Source organism: Pleurodeles waltl, chromosome 12 (genome assembly GCF_031143425.1).
Source record: "Pleurodeles waltl isolate 20211129_DDA chromosome 12, aPleWal1.hap1.20221129, whole genome shotgun sequence".
In the NCBI taxonomy this organism is placed as follows: Eukaryota; Metazoa; Chordata; class Amphibia; order Caudata; family Salamandridae; genus Pleurodeles; species Pleurodeles waltl.
Genome location: NC_090451.1, coordinates 619,692,640 through 619,718,940, shown reverse-complemented (window position 1 = coordinate 619,718,940; position 26,301 = coordinate 619,692,640). Strand labels below are relative to the sequence as shown.

The 26,301-nt window shown below is 42.0% G+C and overlaps 1 protein-coding gene across 2 annotated transcripts in view; it reads left to right on the top strand.

The window, feature by feature from the left end:
• The window catches only part of ITGA10 (integrin subunit alpha 10), a 285,816-nt gene that overhangs the window by 129,748 nt on the left and 129,767 nt on the right, over positions 1–26,301 (top strand). For both annotated transcript variants that reach the window (XM_069217945.1, XM_069217946.1), the window contains exons 9-13: positions 8,793–8,958; positions 13,719–13,792; positions 16,595–16,739; positions 20,195–20,343; positions 21,492–21,635. In XM_069217945.1, coding sequence (XP_069074046.1) covers positions 8,793–8,958; positions 13,719–13,792; positions 16,595–16,739; positions 20,195–20,343; positions 21,492–21,635 — 678 coding nt within the window. The remainder of the gene's footprint in view (positions 1–8,792; positions 8,959–13,718; positions 13,793–16,594; positions 16,740–20,194; positions 20,344–21,491; positions 21,636–26,301) is intronic.

Sequence of the window (26,301 nt, the reverse complement as noted above, 5' to 3'; positions counted from 1 at the left end):
CAGCGTAGTCTAGACTGGCATTGCGTGGTGTGGATTTGCTTAGACTAGACTGGCATGTAGTGGGGTGGCATAGAGTCGAGTGGTGTAGCGAAATGTAGAGTAGAGTGACATAGAGAGGAGTGGCATAAACTGCCATAGAGTGGCACAGGTTAGAGTGACATGGAGTAGTGAAGAATGGGATGGCATAGAGTAGGGGAAAGTGGCAAAGAGTAGAGTGGAATGACATAGAGTAAGCACTTTCGTGCCCCACATATGGGTAGTAAGTGCTATACAAGTGCTACAATACAATACAGTGTGTGAGGCCACAAATTATGCAGACCAAGTTGCCAAAAGAAGGCAATGTCAGTGGTGGTGTAGCATCAGCAAGTTATAAGGCAATGTCTGCTTTCATTTATTTTAAATGACTGATAGCACAATAGCTTCACTGCAGCTCTCTCGAAACTCATTCCTGCGTTTAGGTTCAAAACGGCAGCATCTATTTGAGTCATCCTAGCATGCCTCAGAAGATATCCCTTTCTGCACATCGTCACAATTGGTATATTTTTCAAGAAGTTATTGGGTTGCATTGTTTTGTAGATCTAAGGTTTTATTCCATCTACAAGTGTGGAAGGTGATACTTTGTAAGTGATTGCTAAGCTGCGTGTTTTCTTTATTTTAGTTATTTGTTACTGGCGGGATAGATTAAGCGTTTCCGCATATAAAAGTATTTATCTTCTCATCAGAGAACAAAGCTCTCATTATGTGCTCTTGACACATGTTTTTGTGGTTTTCATTGACCTCCCTGCTTTCAGGTGTTTCAAAGCTCCCTGTGGAACTTTAGCCTTTTTCGATTTTTATGTTTTTAGAACCCTGGCACGTATGTCGCAATATCATTAGCAAAAATATTGTCGGACAGAAATATGTTGTAAATATCAGTTATAAAAATATCTTTCAATTAGCTCTAGATTTTCTATTTACTCCAATGGGGTGCACATTTTGTAAACAATATTATGGACACAATATTTTTGTCTGATATTTTGGTTGCGATATTGTGAATTCGGGTGTTGCTATTCGACATTGGGACATCAAATACTTATAGGACTGATTTCTTTGCCATATTAATCCCTTTGGGGACTTGCCAAACTGTGCAGACCCTGTCATAGCATCCTCTGATCTTTGATGCCTGATGTTCTTTCAGTTGTCATTGAAGAAATAGCGATGCTGCGTATTTTCTATTCTTGGTTTCATTATGCACCATTAAGGCAATTATATAGTTTTAGGATTTGGATTCGAATGTGCATTTTAATTAGAATTTTGCATACATATTTCTTAAATCAGTCATTTTTCTTCACATATGCCTCCAGTGGATACTTGGGTGTGTTTGAGGTGAGAGTTTTGCAGTTTCTCTGGGCTCTTAGCCAGTTGTTTGCCTACTTTCTGGTTACCTCAGAGTTGGGTTTTACCTTTGTGGACCCCTAGTATTTCCGGTAGAAAAGGCAAAGCCTCAAATTGTTCCCCAAGTTCTCTCTTAATCAACCTTACAGGTGTAGACCCCAGCGGCGGTTTCTTCCGCTAAGGCGGAGGAGCACCGTCCCACTGCTTGTGGGAGAACAAAAAATAAAATGATAATAACAGAATGTAATTATTATTTTATTTTTATCTGGAGCCAGGTTAGGGTCACGCAGGGCTAGGGAAGAGCTGGAGGGGGAGTGGCATGTACACCATAAGTGTGCATGTCTGTTTGGCCGCCCATGTTGGGCCGGCCAGACAGACATGCACACGTAGCATTTCTCCACCTGGCTGTATTGCACAGCTGGGAGGGGAAAGTGCACTGGGTCCCACTCCCTGTGTGAGCGCCTGAACGAGGCCGCTTACTCCAATCACAAAGCTGCTGTCATGCTGATGACAGCAGCGTCATGATTGGCCCTGGGGAGTGTGGGAGCCTGTGTGCTTCCCGGAAGAGGACGAGGCTGCTCAGGACAAGGACGGAGGAGATAAACCCATCTCCCGATGGAGCAGTTGGTTTTTTTAATGGTTTTTTTATTCCCTTCCCGCCCTCTCAACCCTATTCAGTGGAAGCAGCTATTCGTAGACCCACTCAGTAATGTCCCTCAATGTTGAGTACTTTGCATTGCGATGGTTCAGACGACTATCGGAGCTGTTCTATGAAATGCATCTGCAGGAACACTTAGCATGTTTTAGGACAGTTGCTTGAGTCATTTGGCAGAGAATGGGCCTGTAGCTACACTGGAGGGTTATTACATAAGCAGCAAGCCTTACCAGCTTTGCAGTGTGTACTACAAAAGATATGGGTTTAAGTGTTTTTGTGCACTAAGTTTCTTTGAGGCACTAGCTTTATGATGGTCTGATTCTGTGCAGTGTTACACACTTGGTCGATCAGTAATATTCAGATTGTGTACTAATGATCCCCACTTTGACAGGACCTTGCTGAGGAGGGAGGATGAACTGGTAATGGCTCATTTAATTATTGACAACCTTCATTACTCCGACTCCAAGTGTTAGATTGTGATTAGTCACTGCACCCGCCAGCAGGGAGATGCCTGGTGGGTCAATGGTACCAAAGTTCCTACCTTCACAGGGCTGCCTTCAGGAGGCGTACTGACAGTGAGCAACCTTTTTGTGGTGCTCTTTCAGTGCAACTCCTAAGGGCATGTTTACGTCTGCGCCCACATCGATAATAAAGTATGATCGCAGAGGCAAAGACATTTCCCTCATCTGCGCGGGGCCACACCCCATACAAATTAGGTATTACCTTCTCATGGTGGTGCTACATGTGCACCAGAGCTATCAGTGTTACAGAAGATGACACACAAGCGTCTGCAGCCCCTTCTGTAATACCACTATGCCTAGGAAACGCACAAAGTGGATGCACACACCATTTGGGCCCGTGAGGCACAATGTATAATACAGCCCATAACGCTCATTTTGTTCTTGAAGGATTAAATGTGTGTTTTGGTACATTACCTCTAAGAGTCACTTCGTAGCAGGAATAGACTAGGGCAGAAGTAAATATAGCTTGCCTGCTAGTATTTTAATTGACCGAGGTCACTCTGCGCTATCGTTGCTACCACATGAGTGCAGCGGGCTACACCTTAGTGGCACCACTGGTTTTCCCACGTGCTAATGACCCTCCCTGCAGTCACACTGATGGTTCGCTCCTGCACTGTGGTTGTGGCCAGTTAGACTTGGGGAGATTGCATGTTTTCCCGGAATTGTTGACATTTTCTATTGTATTGTAGCATCATTACTTGTTCTTGGAAAACAGTCAGGTTTACTCTCATTTTGTGCTGTTTTCAGATGCCAGTTAGAAGGGCTGAGCATTGTGTACAATATCACATTGGCACGTGTTGAGAACCTTCTTCTTACAGGGGGCTGGCGAGTGGGCCAGATATGGGCTGCCCAGGCCTTTATAAAACAAATTACATTTTTTAAAAGTTAGGCCAAACGTTAAGGAGATATTACCCACCAAGAATAGTTTAGCCTTTGGGATTTCAAGGGCATCTAGCCAAGTAATGGCAGGTGTCCCACAACCCTGTAAACCTGCCAACACTGATAATATTTTGACTGCTTGAGGACTGGGGAAACAGCTTTAAGATGTGGGTTCTAAAGTGTGGGCGGGGTTTTGAGCTCATCAGCATGTGACCAAATATGAATGAGAGTAGCCAAGAAGAGTGGGCCAAGCTTAGTGCCCAGCACTGCCTAAGAAGACCCTGCCTCCCAACAAATGGCAGACTCCTAAGGCTTTCACAGACATCTTGTGAAGGTGATAAACCCCTGATGGATGATGGTTTTGCAGAGCCTCCACAGTCAAGCGTGAAACCAACCCTTTACGGGGTTTCTAGCTCACTTTGTGCACAACCCGTGCAATCAGCTAATCACTAGAAGGCCATGTGAAGATGGCATTATCAAGTGACAAACGGTGTCACATTGTTAGGTGGCTGTCTTCATTCTTTGGTTAGAATAAAGCAATTCATCCTCTCCTTAAGCTCTAGAGGCCCCTTTCTGAGTTGTCCAGTAAAATGAGTTAGTAATACTGTGCCAGATGTTACTGACTCAGATTGTTATTCAACGTCTTCACTTACCTACCAATATTAGTTTAATTCTGGAATGGGGATAATGCACATGTCCCTTAATTAACAGGCCTTTACCATATTTGTCATAAATCCTTGGTTCTGTTAGGCTCACATTTTCCACCTGGGGAAGCAGGTGGAAAAAGTGAACGGAAAAGGTGGCAATTTTACTGTTTGCATTTCTCCATGATTTAAAAGTTGAAATAGAGCGAGGTGGCAATTCCACAAGCAAAACTGATTAATCACCACACCACATACATCTGGACGGGGCCCTTGGTAGACTGAGGCACAGATACCAGTTTCACCATATAATCTAGAAGCAGACTGATATGTTCCCTCTCACCCTCACTCAGCGGGGCTGAAGAGAACAAAGCCAACACTCCTACCTATGTAGAACCCAAGTGTATGAAACTCATAGTCCATGCCTTGATGCCCAGTCAAAAGCCACGGCTGGCCTTGTAACACCCATAAGATTGTTTCGCCACTGGAAGATTAAGTGATTTGACCAGAATGTTGAGCCAAACTCTGGTTTCCAACTTGGTTCCCAATGTTGCCAAACTAGGCATCGCCAGCCATGTACTTCTCACCAAGTATGACGGCAGAACAGGATTCCAAACCACACGGTACAAAATAGAGAAAAATCAATTCAAGCAAGACAGTAAGGGGCCCTCCCCTCTTGACCCCATATTATTGTTTTATTCATGAATGGAATGGAAAGTAAACCAGTTGGACTAGGTGCCACACCTGCATGCTCCTCCCAACACCATGCAGGCCAGGCATCAAGATAAATCCGAAGTGGTCCCCATGCCCGTGCAAGGCATCAGTACTGCACAGGGGAATCCTTAAGCCATTCCCATTTGCATCAAACTAGGTATGAGGTGGTCCTTGTAGGCACGGCTTGCCTCTAAAATCTTACACCTCAAAGGATACCTCAGTAGCACACCCATGGGTGGGTGGATCAGGAACAGTGTTAAACTTCAATTTCATGAGGCATTGTGTCCCAAGATAAAGTGCAAATCAGCACTGACTCAATAAGTGCGCTCTAGGGCAGAATGAAAACTTCAAATTCCAGCAAATCAGTATGTTGGATTAACAAGCATTGGCAATATCAATAGGTCTGGCTTCAGAGGAATGTTGTACAGTGATGTGAAGCACTACAAGAAATGGAAATTGATATGTATTTGTTTGGAAGCCAATAACTGTAGAAAATATTGGCAAAGGTTAATAGGTTAGGTGACAGTTGAACTGTCAAGCCAGACCTAAACATTCATGTAGGTTAATGACTGCCCTCCTCCCATCTGTGCTGCTATATTTCTAGTTATTCAAGACACTTTAATAGCTTTCCAATGTGGCGTGTGCCCCTAGACGTTCAGGCTCAGACAGCTGTATAAACAAAAGGATCACAGCTGTGTGGAGGGCAGGCACTTTTTTTTAATGGAAGCGCACAATTTCTGCCCAGTCATAATGTACTCCTGGCTCCCAACATATGGACAGAGCCAAAACCCTTCTCTAGAGTTCCTCACGTAATTGCCTGTCAACAGCTGCGCTGTCATGCCAAACCATAAAAAGTATCATACAGCCTTACCACCTGAGCACTATCCCACCACATGAATACTGATGTAAACCCCCTGAGCCAATGTCATCCAGATATATCAAAAGAAACTAGTTACGAAAACAACATTGAACTATTATGATTTAATGCAATAATACAGTGTGCAAGTGGAAGGACCTTAAAGAAAGTTACTATATTGAGCTCACGCTAAAGTCTTCTTCAAATACAGTGTCATTCAGAAATAAACATTTCTTGCTTGACTGTGTGCAGCAATAGTGAATAGAGCACCTCACGATGAGAAATCCATTTTGAAAAAAGATGATGTTGAGCCCTAGCTAAGGCCTAATTAGAAATAAATACATTTTCCTTAGCTTAAGAAGTCACAACAAACTCTTTCAAATATTTGTAAATGCAATAGTATCATATCAGCATATTGAATTTGAGAGCAGATTGCTATTCTGCAGGTTGTTAATAAAGTACAGTTCTGATAATCAAATGAGTACTTCCGCCTGCATCCCTGGACGCCCCATAGTTGTGTTGTACTGCTGTCCTGACTATGGATACCACAGGCGCCATCTTGTTCCACCGGATCAATAATGAGAAGAGGGGCCTTGCGCCTTTCACTGAATTCTTATCCAGGCCACTGCGGACAAATCCCAGTCTGGAGGGAGACCAGCACCAGAGCTCCAGGAAGATCGAGTTTATTATTTGATCAAAGAACATGGGGCCAGATAGATCAAGCATTGGTCACAAAAACGAATTGCGTTCAGTAAATAATTTTACAAACAGTCCTTTGTACTAACAGGTCAGTTCATAAAACTCAGAATTGGAGTGTGTACAAACCGAACTACCTCATACATCTTACTGGGGTGACTCACTCTGATTGGTAGCATTCGTAGGGAAAGTATAGGGAGAGCAGATCACCATGGGTGTGTATCACTGTGATGTAAAATACAATTATTATTTTTAAGAAGTCAATTTTCCTTATACGAAACTGTTTTTAAGTCCCCTGGACCACAGCCTACCCCCCAACAAACTTGTTTTTTACGTTCACAAAAAGGAATGGACACACAGGATATTCTTTGTACATTGTGAATGGGTTACCATCCCAACTAGTAATTTGTTCGCTGTTTTGTGAATTTTGAAAGAGGTACGCCTACAATATGGCCCTTCAAAATTGCAGATCTGTATCCATTCGCATTCCCATTTTAGAAGTAGGTAAAGGATTATCGACTCCTAAATTGGAATTAGTACATAGGAAAAACCATCTTGCAACTGCAAAATAAGCTAGTATTCGTCTGTTCTATAGTTAACAGTCTTCATGGGGTGTTCATGTGGAACAGGTTGGTGCTGCATTCTAGCACTAAAACCAACAGTAGATACTTCCATACACACATAACATACATGTTTAGAAGTATTCCACTGGCATATGTAGAATGGGCAACATAAAAAGGCTGGCATGCTAACAGCATATGGTCACCTGACAGTCAATCATGTGTAACTGACTCGTCTGTGGAAGAGTGCTGTGAATTAACACTACCTCGGTCCTACACTGACAGCGTTTTGAACTCAGTTACAACGTTCAGTGCTATGTAATACGTGTACATTTCTATGTTGCTTTTCATTTTTTTCCTAGTAATATCAGACATAGAGAAGTTGCATTTAGTGGCAATAATAACAATTTAATAACACGGAAAGTCAAACGGTAAATGGTGTAAACACAGTAAACGTCGTAAACCTCATAGTTGAGAACAAGCATTGGCATTGGCGTCACTTTTATGACCTATTGGCTTTGCCAATGGGTATTAGCCTATCTGCACACCTTCCCCAGTGCCGTACAGTGTAGCTAAAGAGTCTTAGACATGCATACCCACGTTTTTAGGGTCGAGCCTGCGGGTGCATGCGCTAACGCATGCATCTCACATGCGGGACACTGTTGTGTTCAGTAAAGGGCTTGGGTCTGTCACTCACCATTTGTTGGTTTTTGTGGCACTCTTCTTTATAGCCTCTTTATTCGTCATAACATGGCTGGCATCATTTTCGTTCCTCTGCGTCTAGCAAGAATCCAGCAACGTGCTGGAGGTACTATTTTGTTGTAACTTCCAGTGCCCCGCAAACTGAAGGCTTGTGACTGACAAAAACTTGTCCAGCATGACAAACAAAATTGCTAAGTTTTATTTTTAAAGACGACTTTATCTTATTTTGTTAAGTTGTGTTTTCTCAGTTTCCACTTATGCTTTTTTTTGTGTTTGCTCGTGAGTCTGTTGTCAAAAGATGACAATTAACTTGTTTGAAATATGCTATGATATGTTGACATTTTGATTTCATTTTGTTCATTACATTTTACTTTATTGTTTATTTTATTTTCTAATTCGTCTTGTTTTTTATTATTTTGCATTTCAAACTTATTACTGTTTAAGCACTGCATAAATACTTTACAAATTGCCTCCAAGGTAAGCCGGTCTGCTCTGTGTATAGCTACCAGCAGTTTGAGCTCAGGTCAATTTAGTGATTTAAGAGTTCACCCTAACAAGGATAGTGATTATTATTTGAGGTGGGTATTTACATCCCTCAACTAACTTTTGAATATTCTGTTAAGGAATGGGGAATTACTGGCAAATAATTTCTACCTCACATATTTATGCAGGCACTTCCACATTCCCAGGCCTTTTCTGGGGAAAAAATAAACTATGTATGTTCTCACACATTTTGCACCCAGACACAACATGCAAAATTATGGCATGCAGTATGACTGAATTTCTCAGAATTCCCAATTCTGAGAGATATAGGATGAATATGTAAATCCAGTACACTGATAATGAGGGTCAATATGTTTGTTTCTGGAATGGGCAGGCTGTTTAGATTTTGCATGTTAAAACAAGTAACCTGCACTCTTATTAAAGCTAGTCCATTACTGGGGGGGCCTTAAAGGTCTCTGCAAGCCACTGCTTGAAAAACAATGTTTAGAAGCTTTGGGTAGTCGAAGATAATGAAGCTGATAAGGAATTGAACTATCTTCATCCTCAGTCGCCTGTTACCAGCATGTTTTGGTTTGTCTCCTGTATGGGTTGATGACTGGGACCACTCTACAAACAATTCCCACAATCCCATGGTCTGGTAATATGATTTCTGAGATCCCCTTTCTTAATCTGAACTTCCTATTTCCTCAGGTCCTAGGCCACTACACACGACGTCGGCAGGACCCCAATACCTTCATCAACGAAATTAAATATATCGCCAGCGACCCTGATGAGAAGTTCTTTTTTAATGTCACAGATGAAGCTGCCCTGAATGACATTGTGGATGCTTTGGGAGACAGGATATTTAGTCTTGAAGGTACTACAAGATCATCATTTTTTTCACTGTCCTTAGGTGTTGCTTTATTTAGCGTTACACAGGAAAGAAAACTCCTCTGACAAATCTATGGTGCTGGTGAGTGCATCTGCTTTGTACATTGGGATGGAATTACTGATGAAGAAATGGGAACACTGGACATGTTACTCACTTTGCAATAGCCTTTTTCCATGCATTGGTCTGTCAGTAATCTCTGAAATCTTTCAGTAGACCAGTCTACATTTGTAAGCAATGACCAGATCCCAATCCAAATTAACAATGAAACATGTTTATGCAAGCAAGTTTATGGCATTGCTGCTGCTGACACATGGAGATATATTTTATATAATGTGTCCTAAAAGTATGTTAGAATCACCAAAAGCGGTTCACTTTTATTTACAAACATGTATACTGGAGTACATTTGAAGCTGGCGTGAGGATCTTGGAGCATCTCATGACTTGCTACAGAGCTACAATGTTTGCACCGTGTATGTGCAATGAATATTTACTAAAGTAGATACGGTACCATTGGTTCTCCTCCCCTCCGCCCAGCATCTCCCGCCCCCTATTGCACTGCTCATTAAGGCTAGCCTCTGTGTCCATAGCCAGGTAAAATATGGAAAGGAGGGGCATGGAAAACCTTGACGATGGTGATGTGGTATGGGATGTCACCAGTGGTGTCACTAATCATGTTAATTGTAAGTAACGTCCTCTGAAGCATCATGTGAGATCATGAGCCATGAAGACCTCAGCACTTCCAGTGTAGACATTAGATGAACAGGACTCATATACCTATGCTTTGCAAAAAACGTTCTGCTCAGTCTGCCATGTCCAGGGCATTTTACTCATCTACATTTTGTCTCTGTTCGACCAGAACAGGCTCTGCACATCCTTCAGGGAAGTGCCCTGCGTCCTGAAAGTAGTCCCAGGAGTTTTGTTGGCTTGCAAGCCATGTGAAAAAAAACTCTCAACAGCTGCCGACAGCAGTAACACAAACCAAAAGGGTGTAGTCTGCCAAATTCTGTGCAGGTTTGTCAAATTACACTGAAGTGTTTGGGGAAAACACGAACATTCATAACTTTCTAAACCACCCAACATAACTTTTGTAACACGAATATCCCAAAAAGTACTGTACAGATTTACACCATACTGAAAAATAACCTGCTCAGAAATAAATTCTGAGTGGAATCTGGTGACCTTCCAACATTTATGGGTACACATCTGCCAATCTGAAGCTGGTCTGATTGAGGTAAAATGTACAGCTGGGTACTTAGGAGGAATAGGAATTCATCCATCTGGAAAACGTCACCACTGTCAATAATGGGCTGAAACGCCATTACTAGAATGAAGGTATGAAGATGCTCAAAGATTTCTTTATTTATCACCATCCTCTTGGATGGTGTGGTATGCGGAGATTACTTTTACGGCAATAAACACAGTATTGGGGGAAGTAGACTTAGGAGGGTTCATAGACACAATGGCCCTCATTATGGCTTTGGCGGTCTATAACCTAGACCGCCGAAGTCCCGCCAGCCACAAGACCACCAGGGATGACGGTCATCTGACCGCCACATTATGACTGCTGGCGGCTATCTGCCAGAATTTGGGCAGAGAGCCGCCAGCAGCCATAATGGCGGTCGGCAGTGCAGTGGCAGCTGCTCCGCTTGCACCGCCACACCATCACAACACCGTCACACCTATTACGAGTTGGTAATAGGCGTGGTGGTGTTGTGGTGACAGGGCAGTGCCGGCGGAGCAGGCCCCAAGGATCCCGCCCCCCCCCCCCCCCCGGGCGTCCACTGTGTAAAGGTAAGTGCCCGTCCAATAGGGGAGGAGGGGTGATGAGTGGTGTGTGCGAGCATGGAAGTGTGCGTTTGACTGATTGGAGGGGGTGGGGTTTGTGTATGTGTGTGATTGTGAGTGTGTGATTGTGAGTGGATGCGGGCGTGGTGGGGGTGTGTGCGATTGTATATGTGTGCCTGTATGAGTGCGTTAATGCGTGATTGCATGTGTGTGGTGCGTGCATGTTTGGATGAGGTGGGAGTAGGGAGGCCTTCCCGGGCTGAGGGGGGACCGTGGCTGTGTGGAAGGGGCGAGGGGGAGTCGGATACTGGCGACAGGAATGTAAATTCCTGTTGCCAATATCCTTTCCGCCAGGGATTTCCTCTGGTGTTGCCGCCAAGGAATCCTTGGCGGAAAGGAAGCTGCAAATACCGTTGGCGGTCTATGGTGGACCGCCGGGGCAAAGGTGGCCCACCTTTGCCCCGGCGGTCCGACCGCCCTGGCAGTACAGGCAGTGAACTGGCTGCTTTGCAGCCTCTTCACCACTGTGGTCATAATCTGGCGGTCCAGCACCGCCACGCCGTCGGTGGTGGACCGCCAATGTTATAATGAGGGCCTATGTCACAATAGATAAACATCAGCTTCCAAGTCAGGCAGGTGCAGGGTTTGGGGGCAGGAGCTCAGCTTTGCACAGCTACAGTGTGGGGGGGCAACAGTGGGTATCCACGAATAATCAGGAGATTCCATTTGTGTATAAATCAATAAGTGATGGCTGGACAAACTTGTGTCCTCTTGAAGCAGCAGAGGCTTACTGAAGTGCCCGGTTTGATGCAGATAGCCAGATTCTGCGGGAACAGGATCATGCATAAACGTACATGAAGGTAGCCTTTACTCCAGCACTACCCACATGAGTCCTGAATGAACTTTAAATCTGATACCAATTCTGGATAGAGCAGCCTGGGAAGAGGCTGGTGGACCAGCATTGGAAGTTCTCTGTGTCATGGGACGTCTGAACACTTTTGCTATCCTACAAGACACTTATCCTATTGCACTGACACAATTCCTACCCTTTAATGCAGTGCTTCATATTATCAAAGGGCTCTGGCCAGGCTCTCCCAGCATTTTGCCGACACACCCTGAGCTAGCTTCAATGCTCAAAATTGGCAAGGAAGGAGATAGTGACACAATTGTGTGTCACTAGGCTGAGAATGACAGGAGTATCATTGCAGCCATTAAAAACAGATGATCGAGGGACATCAGGCAGGAATTCACATCGAATGTTGGGGCTAATGGGACATCCCAAAGGGGTCTACAGAAGCTCTAAATATAAGGTAATACAATTTAAATTATTGTATTATACGTATTCAGCTTCCCACCAACTTCACAGAATGTACCTGGCAGGGCTGGGCAAGTGTCCCAGGTGCAGTACCGACAATGCTCGGATATTGCACAAGTTCTGAGTATGTGCTGTAATAGCAAGGCACTGGAATTTTGATCATGCAAGAGGTTGAGGATCCAGAAGGTAGAACGATCCCAGGAATTAGATCGCACCAGGAAAAATAAGACAGAAGCTTGGTTTACAAATTTGGCAATGATCTGGCCAAGAACCCAATAGGCATGCAATGGACAGCCAATGCACCCCCACACAACCTGGACAATAGAGATGGGACCAGGTAAAATGGAGAAATGTTGAAAGCACAGCCCTAGGCCCAAATTGTACTGGAAAGAAGATGTGCTCTGATTGATTATTTGTATAACATCCCTCCACCTTTTTCTTCTCCTCACAGTCACTTTCCCGTCCATTGATGAAAGAGAAAACACGTGCACTTAAGTCCAGACATAGGATAAACAAGAAAATAATATTGGGCAAATCTTGAATGGTGGTTATATGTTTAAAACAAAGATGTTATGACTCTGTTAGTTCTTGAAAAAAATAGAAATATATATTAAAAAAGAGATTCTTTCTTTATGAGAAGTTTGGTATAACTCAGTTCGACAGTTTTTGGTAGACTAGGTATCTACCAAATGACATGTAGATTCATCCAGTGACATCAACACTATTAGTAGTCCCTATACAATGTTACCAACTCTACAAAACATGTATATATATATTTCTCACATACTGGCTCAGAAGTTATTAGCAGACCAAAACAATTGAGTCAGCGAAATAGGTTTATCACTTTTCAAGAAATTAATGTAAAAAATGTAAATCTTTTTCCCTGGCCCAAGGACCACAAGGGCAGGATTCACAGACCTCATAATGTCTCCAAAAGTCCACAAACCCTGACTTGGGGACCTATGTGTGGCGGGATAAGGTTGCTTTCAGAGAAGTTCGATATACCATATGATCCAAAAGAAACCCAGAAATTCTCTGAAAAACAAGGTTTAAGTGAAATTGTGGTTAGCTTTTGTTATAAACACGTTAGCATATTTTAAAAGAAAAACCTCAGAAATTCATTTAAAAATCACAGGTGCATTAATGGGTACGAACTAAAACCAGAAAACCACTGAAATGTGCAAGTTATGGTTAACTCAGCAATATGGTTAACTCGCACAACGGACGTAATGCTTATGTGTATATCTACTACAGAGTAGGTATTTTGGGTATAAATACAAGCTACAAGCCCCCAACCTTCAAGGGTTCGCCCTAGGAATCGCATCTGACCATTTTCGCTTGATAATTTGATAAAATCACTTGGACTTTTTTTTAATCAGTGATTGAGTACTTTCCTAATACTTTAAATCACATATATTACCACCGTATTATTTGAAGTGGCGTTTTACTAAACATAGATCTAGGTCCTTACAGGCAATAAGATGCAATGCAGGTCATCATATCCGACTCAAGATGTTTAATGCTCATAGATGGAAACATCGCCTCTGCTCTTGCATTATCTGTGTTGCACACTACGCTTGTCACAAATGGAAAAGATACTTGTCTGGCTTCAGTTGTTCAGCGTCTGATCACTATTTGCTCACAGGGACACACGGATACAATGAAAGCTCCTTCGAACTGGAGATGTCTCAGATTGGATTTTCCACTCATCTCCTGGAGGTAAGAAAGTTCACATGCAGGAGGGCAGCCCAGTCAAGCCTCTTTTGTGTGCCTAGAGTTGGTGTTATTTTGTTTTACTCAGTACAACAATGCATGTGTGCTCATGGCAAATAACATGAAAAATTCTAGAACTACAGGGGTCCCCATTTCCATTTGGCAGAGAACAGTGGTTTTCGTTGAAAAGGGTGTTATGAGGTCATCAGCAGCACCCTGTGGTCTGAAATACACGCGCATTGGTCATTTCCCCATTCACATTTCACGCGGTAAAACCTGGTGACAAATAATGTAGTTACAATTTTAAGCTGCTTTGGAGACTTCAACTCCTCGTGCAAGTGGCAGAAAGGGTACATTTGTCAGTAATAATTGTCGCCAGGATGTATTACTGCAATGTGCATAGATAATCCTCATAAACTCATAACATATCTCAAAAAATGCAGAATTGAGTTATTAGAACTTTTTAGAAATTACAAAATGATGCCAAGTCTCAACAGCTCGGAGATGAACATTCGTACTTGGATGACAATAAATCAAACAGTTGGCAAAGGCAATGGGTCTGGGTGTGATTACTAGTACATAGTCATCCAGCGCACGCTAAAGCTAGACAATCCTAAGAAATAAACACTGACCTATTTTAAATGCTCTGTTAGCTTTATTACAGTCCTGTTTTTATTTCCATGTTTAAGGTCAAATGGCAAGGGAGCCTTCAACATACTCCTTTTTCATTTATTTGACACAAAAAGAAACAAAAGACTACAATTAAGGCTCCTTTGCCAACCGACCGCAATTTTATATATAGAAATAAAAACAGGACTGTAAGTAAGGCAAGGGAACCTAAATACAGACTAACTTTCATTGCTGTGGCACTGATGATAAGGCACTGCAAAGAGAGGGCTGATGTAAGAAGAGTAGCAGAAATTACAAAAAGGGAAGGCAAAGGGAGCACTGAGAGGGGAAGGGTAAACGTAGAAGGATAGAAAGATAGGGAAAAAAAGGAATAGTGATGTTGGCTCTTCTTTTTGGCATTTCTGGATGCCTGCAAGATTGTATCAAAGACTTTAGAAACTGAGATGCCCGTTTTGGGGTCAGGCGTCTCAGAGGGTCAAAAAGAAGAATCTAAGTAGCAGCCGTAAGAGGAAAAGGCTCAAACTCCACGCCGTTAAATACAGCAGAAAAGCTACTGCTCTGTAGCATATTTTAAAAATGGATACATTTGGATATAAAATGAAGGTATCCCAAAGAATTAAGTGCAGCAGTGTGATGTACTTATTAGCATATAAAATGTTAAATAGTCCCTCATGCTTTGCGATTCAAGCACTGCTGAGAGGAGAACAAAATACTGTCAATACATGAGAGAGAAATATACCACTAGGCTAAGGCAAGCTGTAATTGATAAATTCTCAAGCCAATAGCTGAAAGATGCTAGCTGAAAGAGTACAGTAGTTGAAGGTGGGGCATCCAAAGCCCACTGCAAGCATATTCGAAACAACAGGTCTGTTTAACAGCAGTGCCGTAAAAATCCATACCTAAAAATACACAGGAAATGCCCAGAATATTAGCTCTGGCAAACAGATCAGGTGAATTCTGGAGTAACTGTAATCTTAAAAGCAAGAAGATGCAAATTAAACCAAAAAGAAAAACTTCTGCTAAAGGCAGTAGTTGATTATTCAGTAGCAATCACCCAAGCAGCACACAATGCCACACTTAATAGAAAGCTTTGATCACTGATCTAGCATGGATTGACTATGACCAATCAGTAAGCACATGTACCAGTTATATTGCCCAGGAGTGACCAATCAAATCAAACCTGAGGAAACATTTACATGCCTGTGGAACTTTTGACTTAGGAGATAAGAACTAACGAGAATTGAGGATCCATCCCGAGACCTGAAACAATCTGTCAATCAGCCGTTGATCAACCTGATAGTCTAATCTACACTTGTAAGCATTAGACCCAAACTATAGTCCTTCAGCATACTCTCTGATCTGTGGCCCGCATATAGGGGTTCTTATGCTAACTGTAGCCCTTCCTTTTGATTACTTCATGAAGAAGATGTACAGTGAAAGTTTCATTAAGACAATCCGCTTCCATCTGGTTGTAGCAGATGGTGATGTAGCACAATGTAATAAGCTGCTGATTGCAGATTGATGTAATTGACCTCCACATAGTGTCAAAGAACCCGCAGTGAAAGGACAAGGACATTATTCCCCATTTTGATGTTTTTATTTTTATGAACATCTGCCCTTTGTAAATTGGATTGAGAACCCCAATAAGTATAGCCAATAAATCGTGGTACATTTTAACGACTACCTGTCTGGTTTGCCTTTTGGCTAGTCTCAAAAATCTGATCACAGTTTACAACTGGTATTTTTGTGACCAGTGAGGAATTATAATAAACAGACCTATATACCAATAAATCGGTTTATACAATTCTGATTCAGACAGTTCCTAATTCGACCTACATCACAATATTACAGAACTAGATCTCAAATTGTGAATAGTTTGCAGACTCCTAAAATGGATTCAGTTCCTTCAGGAAAAGTAAGTTATTGGCTGTAAACACCGAATTGGAATGAATGTGACCTTTGCCATGCTCAGTACATCTGTCCCTACTTTCTTTGACACATTAATGATCGAGGCAGACTCACCTTCTATATTTGGCAGTGCTCCAAACGCGGCCATCTCTATTTGACATCTCAGGTAAGGGTCCCCAAAATTTGTTTTCCTAACTTTTCATTTCTGGCGTTCAAATGTAGATCTGCAAGGAAGTCATGAGTTTAATTTTCATTTCACGGTTGTTCCAGGATGGAATTCTCTTCGGCACTGTTGGAGCCTATGATTGGGATGGCGCTGTTCTCAAGGAGACTAAATATGGCCAGATCATCCCTCCAAGGGAAGCTTTCGAGAAAGAGTTTCCGGTAAAACTCAAGAACCATGCAGCCTACCTGGGTAATTAAGCAGGCACATAGGCGAGTTCTCGTTTATAACTGTGCTTCTTTCTTCAGGGGATTACCTGTATCTAGGAAGCATACTCCATACATTGTATTCAATAGTTGTGCACAACTTGAACTCTGGGTAATTAAAGTACACACTGCTGGAGTGCCACTGCCAATCACTATTCTATCAGTGTCCCTTATATTTGTCTAAAGCAGGCTTCTCAAAATGGCTCGTGAGCTACTAGTAGCCATCCGGCTACTTGCAAGTAGCTCTCCTGTGCACAGCCCAGCATAGTAAATCAGAAACTTTTGCTTGGCTGAATTAATATATGTATACCAACATTGAAAAGTGTTTATTATTCCAGATGAAAATATGTTTCTTTTCAGAACTCATCGCTGATGTTTGGAGAAAAATGGTTGAGTTTTCAAAATATATTTAAAGCTGATATTTGAGTGATAAAATGCAGCAGTCAAGCAACTTATTCTAGTATTATTAACTTTATGCTAGTGGCATTGTAGCTACGGTTTATATGTCTAGTGCATGTAGTCATTCACCACTGGAAAAGCATTTTTAACTTTACTGCTGTTAATTGGAGCTGTTGCACGAAAATGATCACTGCTGGTAATCTTGCATTTGGTTCTGATCATGTAAACTTGTCTGATGTGGCCACTGTTAAAACCCTAATATTATTAGTGGCTTATGAGGGTTTTCATTTAACATAAGTATCTCTTATTTCAGAAAAGGTTGGATGCCAGTGGTCTAGAGACAAATATTCTTGGGGGGATAGGAACCCTCATTGTCACCTATTGGGGATGGGAGGAACACTACTGCCAAAAAGAGGAGGTAGTGGAAACCATTTGCACCAAGGTGATACTGGAATATCACTGCAATAAAAAGTTTAACCAATGAGCCCTAGGGGATGGGTTCTCTGGCGGTTACAAAGCCTTGAGGAGGTGGGCCGCATCACCCCCGCCCCCTTTTTATCCACATTTCTGCTGCAGGGACGGGGTCCCTTGGCCATGGGAAGGGAGAGTTGCACACTCCTTCCCCTTACTCAAAGGTACGCAGGCCCAGGGGAAGGTGTCAGCGAGGGGTGCCCACAAACATCCCCTCCCAAAATATTTGTATTAAAAAAATAGATAGATAGATAGATAGATAAATAGATTTTGCATCCAGAGACAGGCTATGTCCGAAATATGAAAACAGACACTATTGACCAGCAGTATTTTTCTGAGTATTAAGTACTAGAGAGGTGAAGTATTAATATATTGTATCTTCCTCATGCTGTTTTAAAATTTTGACAACCTTATTAAGAAATACCATGCCAGCCAGAGGATGTGCCTTTTCTAATGGTGTCTGAGAAAGGGTCACTATTTACCCTACCCTCTGCTGTGTCAATAGAAAGCATTGTCTCGGTCATTTGTCCACTACTGACCACCACTTTTCTGTTTTCGTCTGTCATCTTAGTCTTATGTGATGAATAAGAAATTAGTTATACTTTTCGGCCATCCCGGTAGCTTTATTCTTTGAGGATGGTTGTGTCAAGCATAGCTTGCAATAAGGGGCTTCGAGTTTTGTTCCTTGTTTTTACCTTTTTCGGCAACAATTTTCAAGTCCTTCTCCATTTCATGGCCTCCCAGGAATATGCTTAGAGCAGAACAGAGTTTGTACCTCCACATTCAAAACAGCTTGGTGGTTGCGAAGTTCCGATGATTTAGCGAGGACAATAGTTAGTTCACAAAATCATCCCATGTCATTCAAGTTGTGCAGTCACAGGAGACACATGTCGAGCTCACAGGACCTGGTTTAAGTAACCAGTTTCTTCAGCCAGTTTTATCACACCGAAAATTACTAATGAAACTCAATATCCCTTCTGAAACCCGTCCCCCTCTATCCTGGATGCAATGTAGCGAGGTCCCATTAGGAAAGCTGCTTTTGTCGGAACAGGACCTCTTATTGATAATCATGTCTGTCACTTCTCAAATCATGGTTCTAGGAGATCTGTATGTGAAAACTGTGTCGAGAGAGCTGCTGACCAACACTGGGGCTTCTTGGAGGGCTAAAGAGTTAGAGCTTAGCAGTGTGAAAACACAAACACAGAACAGCAAGCGCTGGTGGCAGCCATGTTTCACCACTGCAGAAGGTGAAATATGTGGCCCCCGCACTGCATCTGGTACGTCGATCTGGTATTACCACCTAGACTTATGAATCTCAGTCTAGGGCCAGGGGATGCTTGTATGATTTTGTATACTTATGACCTCATTTATGAGGCCCTAGAGGCACACTGCGCCAACAGAGCATAAAGTTTTATGGCACTCCGGTGGCGCAGTGTGCCAGCCCATATTTACAAGTCCACACAAAACCACTTTGTGTGGCTTTTCCTTATCCTTGTAGAAATGAACCCCTCATAACACTGCGTGAAAGGTGTGTTCCATGGGTGTTGCTTCGGATGTTCCTACGCAACATCTATGGAACCTGAAGGAATCTGACAGATCCCCAGATTTACATGTCTGGTAATGTCAGCTTCCTACGCCACCTCAGGGATGGTGTAAGAGTGATGGAACAGGGAGAAATGTCTTTATTTATCCCTGTTTTTCCTCTTTCTATGAGTTCTGCATTCTGCAGCGCACATATAAAGAGGAAAACACCTCTTGTGATTGTTTTTGTGCAGGAAGGTGTCCATTCCTGCCCAAAAACAATCATCCCCACAGGGCAGGCACACTTGCACCAAGCGTGCCTGCGTTGGCACATGGCAGCAATTTGTGCGCCAGCGCAGGGGGTGAGGACAGAGATGAGCCATATCTTGTAGATACAGTGCATTTCTGCCTTTTCCCAGTGGCGCAGGAAGGCACTTGCTGCATCACCCTGAGTCAAGGGGCTTGTAAAAGAGGCCCTGAATATGTCAACCTCTACAACACTTACAGTAGGGTTATGTCTATATCGGGTGCCCCGTGCTCTTCCAAATGGTCGTGAGTGCATTTGTTGTGGTCACTATGTTGCTGCAGTGGATAAAGCTGCTAGACTGATGTTATGTCCAACTAACCCCACAGACAAATCTTCCTTACAACCTATCATGCCCCCAAAATAGGGTGGTGTGTGTGTTGACTAAGTACAAAAAAAGTCCAATTGCTAGCCACAATCAAACTCGTAGATATGTGAGTAGTATCTTACAAGATGGTGGTGGAGCAGCTTTTATGTCATGTCTTCAATAAACATAATTTAAGTAAGTAGCCCAATTGTAATAGCTCCACGCAGAGCAGGTGCAACATGATTTTGGGTAGTGATACACAGTGCAATGGATCCTTCGGTGCTTTGTAGTCAGTGGTGCACTATGTATCACTGTCCTGATGATAGATAGGGAACAGGGAACTAGGATTCTAAGCCCTTGCTATTCTCATCTGTTTAATGAACACCTTTAGCCAAAACACACTGTCTTCCTATTTACAAGTGATGCTTCCCACTTGCAGGATACACCGTGTCTTCGGTCAAACTAAGGAATGGGAAATCGCTCTACGTCGCTGGCGCCCCAAGGTTTAAACACAAAGGCAAAGTGATCCTGTTTGACATGAAAAGCAATGGTACCATCTCCATTTCTCAAGCCTTGATGGGAGAGCAGGTATGCAGATGACAGCTCGAAGCATGTTACTGTCAAAGGAAAGTATTGCAGTGTTGTCAAGAAGACCATTTAGAAGTTATTGCTACATACACAATACTGGAGTCATACATCCGGTGCCTATACCTTCTTAAGGAATTGCAGTCTTGCAAAGAAGGTCCTTTATAATCTCATCAGAGGTCTTGCATTCTTACAAAAAGGTATCACTGGTTTCCCATCAACAATACTGTGTCCATGCATGGGGGCTCCTCTTTTTCAAAGACAGTATTGCAGTCTTGCAGAGAAGTTCAGATATTTTACCATTAACAACCCTGCGGAGACGTTTCAGCATATCTCATTAAAAATGTTTCAAAGAAAAACTAGTACAGTCCTAAATTAACATATTTTGCAAGGCTGTAAATTGCTGGTAGCGTGCATCCCTGCATAGAAGGAATTGCCCTGTCCATTAACAGTATGGCGGCCCAGCAGAGAAGTGCCTGGTCTGTCCCATTACCCATATTACAACCATGCAGAGAAACACCTGCCCTGTTCCATTCATAATTTTTAAATCTCTGAGAAGTGTTTACCTTGCCCTACTAACAATATTTCAACCATGCAGGGAAGCACCTGCCACCTCCATTAACAGTATTGCAGCTATTGATAGAAGTGATTGCCCTATTCCATTATCAGTATTGCATCCATGGAGAGAAGCACCTGCCCGTTCCTTTATCGGTGTTGAATCCCCTTAGAGAAGTGCCTGCCACATCCCACTATCAGCAGCCATGGACAAAAGTGATTGCCCTATTCCATTAACAATTTTGCAGCCCTGACAGGAACTGCAGGTATTGTCCATTAATAAAATTGGGGCTCTACAGAGAAATACTAGTCCTGGCTCATTAACATCATTGCTGTTCTACCGAAAAGTGCTGGTCTACTTCCATTAATAGCATTGCAGCACTAAAGATCTAGTGAGTCTCATTCCGTTCAAAGTACCTCAGATCTACAAAGAAGTGCAGTTGTAATCCTAAAGAGAAGGTTAGGTACTATGCTGAAGGAAACCTATAGGCTGTGTACTGAGAGTCTAACAGTCCCATCACATGTCCAAAGTAAAATTCTATTTCTACTCTCTGAGGTGCCCAGCTCCCTACTGTTGATTTTTGATTTCTTTTTAGATTGGCTCTTACTTTGGTAGCGAAGTCTGTCCTGTTGATGTGAACAACGATGGCATCACTGACGTCTTGCTGGTTGCCGCTCCAATGTACCTGGGAGCACAAAACAGGGAAACAGGGAGAGTCTACCTTTACAGAATTGGTCAGGTAAGCTCTGCTTGACTATGTTGGATAACGTTAGGTGATGTGCTCAGATATGTTGTGTTATGTTACAGAATTATATTTAGGTGTGAGATCCATTTCATCTGGCAGAGACTAGGCGTGGGGAGGATTATCTTTATTGCGTGGAGTGTCTGTATTATGGTGTCAGAAGATCTCTTCTGTGAGTCCAACATTAACCCCTTATTCGTATACTTATAAAGTGAGAAATACAACTGAACTATACAGTATAAATGTTGTCATTTTGAAAAAGTAGTGTGTCATAAAAGGTTTATTTTATATAATAGTACTAAATATGTGTAATGGTTTAAGGCAGTGTATGTTTGTTTTTGAAAATCAAAAAAATAAATGACCCTGACAGCCAGGGTATGTCAGTATTTTTAGGTTTCGCCTGCACAGTGGTTCTGCTGTGCTTGCGAACTCTTATGTTACTAAAAGAAATTCTTTAAAGGGACTTAGAACCCGCCCCCTACTTCGCCCCTTACTTACCTAAACTTCCAGTGTGTTCATTCAAATGTTTGTCCAACGTGCAAGGTGCAGTTATCTTGCAGGCATTAAGGTCTTGATTTGAATGGTATAGCAGGTGCAGTGGCCAAAAGTTGTCATAACTCCTCTAAACAACAAATATTGCTATATTTTATCACTAAACAGACAGTCATAATTGCGGTTACCTTGCAATTAAAAGGGGAATGATTTGAAAGGTGCAGTGGCACTTTACTAACTACACATTGCCATACTCTAATACAATGCCACATTAAATAAGATAAAAATTATGAGTTTGGAACCCTGGGATATTTATTCAACATATATCACAACATAAACAACTATTAACGGGTAATCAAATTTAAAAAAAACATTATTGTGACCTTTTTCTAATATTTATTTATGCAAAAGAAAAAACAAAGGTGAAAACTATTGGCTTTGTCAATGCTTGTTTCTCCTTTTTTGCAGTACGGGACTACCGAGATTTTCCTGGTGACCTAGAACTGAAAAAATATATCAGACTGCCCACTCTAAATAGGGCAGGTATTTTCATGCAACTACAGGGAGTGCAGAATTATTAGGCAAATGAGTATTTTGACCACATCATCCTCTTTATGCATGTTGTCTTACTCCAAGCTGTATAGGCTCGAAAGCCTACTACCAATTAAGCATATTAGGTGATGTGCATCTCTGTAATGAGAAGGGGTGTGGTCTAATGACATCAACACCCTATATCAGGTGTGCATAATTATTAGGCAACTTCCTTTCCTTTGGCAAAATGGGTCAAAAGAAGGACTTGACAGGCTCAGAAAAGTCAAAAATAGTGAGATATCTTGCAGAGGGATGCAGCACTCTTAAAATTGCAAAGCTTCTGAAGCGTGATCATCGAACAATCAAGCGTTTCATTCAAAATAGTCAACAGGGTCGCAAGAAGCGTGTGGAAAAACCAAGGCGCAAAATAACTGCCCATGAACTGAGAAAAGTCAAGCGTGCAGCTGCCACGATGCCACTTGCCACCAGTTTGGCCATATTTCAGAGCTGCAACATCACTGGAGTGCCCAAAAGCACAAGGTGTGCAATACTCAGAGACATGGCCAAGGTAAGAAAGGCTGAAAGACGACCACCACTGAACAAGACACACAAGCTGAAATGTCAAGACTGGGACAAGAAATATCTCAAGACTGATTTTTCTAAGGTTTTATGGACTGATGAAATGAGAGTGAGTCTTGATGGGCCAGATGGATGGGCCCGTGGCTGGATTGGTAAAGGGCAGAGAGCTCCAGTCCGACTCAGACGCCAGCAAGGTGGAGGTGGAGTACTGGTTTGGGCTGGTATCATCAAAGATGAGCTTGTGGGGCCTTTTCGGGTTGAGGATGGAGTCAAGCTCAACTCCCAGTCCTACTGCCAGTTCCTGGAAGACACCTTCTTCAAGCAGTGGTACAGGAAGAAGTCTGCATCCTTCAAGAAAAACATGATTTTCATGCAGGACAATGCTCCATCACACGCGTCCAAGTACTCCACAGCGTGGCTGGCAAGAAAGGGTATAAAAGAAGGAAATCTAATGACATGGCCTCCTTGTTCACCTGATCTGAACCCCATTGAGAACCTGTGGTCCATCATCAAATGTGAGATTTACAAGGAGGGAAAACAGTACACCTCTCAGAACAGTGTCTGGGAGGCTGTGGTTGCTGCTGCACGCAATGTTGATGGTGAACAGATCAAAACACTGACAGAATCCATGGATGGCAGGCTTTTGAGTGTCCTTGCAAAGAAAGGTGGCTATATTGGTCACTGATTTTTTTTTGTTTTGTTTTTGAATGTCAGAAATGTATATTTGTGAATGTTGAGATGTTATATTGGTTTCACTGGTAATAATAAATAATTGAAATGGGTATATATTTGTTTTTTGTTAAGTTGCCTAATAATTATGCACAGTAATAGTCACCTGCACACACAGATATCCCCCTAACATAGCTAAAACTAAAAACAAACTAAAAACTACTTCCAAAAATATTCAGCTTTGATATTAATGAGTTTTTTGGGTTCATTGAGAAAATGCTTGTTGTTCAATAATAAAATTAATCCTCAAAAATACAACTTGCCTAATAATTCTGCACTCCCTGTACAGTGACAACTCTAACCCAACTAGCTGTCGCGGTAGGGTTTCCACTGGTGGATACAGCTGGTGCGACACCATCGGGAAGATGGCGTCCACAAGACTCAAAATAAAGTGGGCATACTATCAGTTTGGGGGATATATAAAAAGGACACAATAAAGTTATGAAAAAATTTAAATATAGATCCTGAAATAACTCCACTTCATAAAAAAAAAAAAACATTGCTGCAAATAAGTAATTAATAGTTTTAAATATAATTTGGAAATACTATTATTTTACCATCAGTATCACAATGATGTATGTTTATATTTTAGAAATTTTCAATTTTCTACCCACTAGCTTTTAATTGCTAATAAGTACATTTGTTTTCCTTCCTACATCTTTGTGCTACTTTCGGAAAAATAAGGCAATGCTGTCAGTAAACATGAACTTTTCATTTTAACTAATTGATGCTTTGATAAGAGTTGACTGCTTTTATAGACCTATTTATTGATGGTATTGCACTAACAGCACTTTAGTTAGTGACCCCCCGCTGCCCTTCCCACCCCTCAAAATATCACAGGGCTGAGGTCTATGTATCTCTCTTCCTTGCCTGAAATGTGAGAACATGGGTCTGGTCTCTGGTGACGTGGCCCGACATTATGCCGCTAATGCGGGTCGTAACTTTGATCAAGCTCAGTACCTACTTCTCATGGAGTTAGCATCTGAGGTGGGTCGGTTTATTAGGGTTCACCTCAGTTTACCTTAGATAGCTCATAAGTAATAACTAGCTTGGCAGGAGTGCATAGCGGACCCTTAGCCGAGGTTTTTGCGCTCTCCTATCGGATCAAATTCGAACATGTAATGATGTTATCGGGATACCACAGATTGGGGAATGTCAAAGCATGATAGTGCTTTTAATGAATTGCTTTTTTTATGACACTTTTGGATATTAATTGCATTTTAATATTTTTTCTCACTGTACTTTTATGGTCTATTGATATAGATTGAATAAAGTTTATTCTGATTCTGAACTAATTTACTATTTTTTAATCAGTAACCCAGTTTGTTCTTTTCTAAAAGTACACAGATTTTATCCTCAAAGAGCAGTTTATCAGTTTTGGCAAATGTGATACTTATCCTGAATATCAGCTTGCAATTTTAGGAAAAGTACACGCATTTAGATCTCCAATACCTGGGTTTAGATTTTGGCAGGGAAGGTTATTATGCACCAAAAAATGTAGGCAATTTCAGAAAATGCACCGTTCCTTCCCTCATCCCCACCAGCCTTTCATTTTCAGTAAATACATTTTGTCTCTGTCAATAGCTTGTTCTTTGCTAAAAATACAATGATTTTTTCCTCAAATACCAGCTTTTGATTTTATATATTAAGTGATATCCCTAATCACCAGCTTGTCTTTTTCAGCAAGTGCTCTGTTGTGTTACTTCCCCCACATTAATAGTGCTTCTCGTGCACATGTGCTAACCTGACCATGTTTAATGAAGCCCCACATGTCTATGTACTGCCTGTCATGGCCGTGACTTACATGCTATGCAAGGATATCCACCAAATCCAAGGAAAGGCCATTACATGCCTGTTATGGCCAACATTTGTGTAGATGAATATTGGGTGCCAGTAAAGTCCACAAGTACCATTATATCTTGAGGATGTTCATTCGAACTGTGCCATTTACACCTGTCATATGCCATCAAATATCTGTGATGGGGAACACAGGATATATACAATCACCATATACCAGAGATGCTAATCATATGCCAAGAATGGAAGTTCGATATTAGAAAGATATACCATGTGCCAGGTATGGCAACAGGTTCACGTCACAAGAGTGCTTGCACTTACACACATACACCCAATCTCAGATAAAACTGTCTCTCATAAACACACAGATGCACATGCATCCAACCTTCATTGCAGTCTGAAAACATTCACCTGCCCTTCCTCCGTGTATGTGTTCAAGTACTGGTATTTCTCTGTACTGAAAACTAGCTGATGCACAACATTAAGGGAGTTACACCTATGCTAGATAGCGAGAGATGATCTGGGATCTTAGACA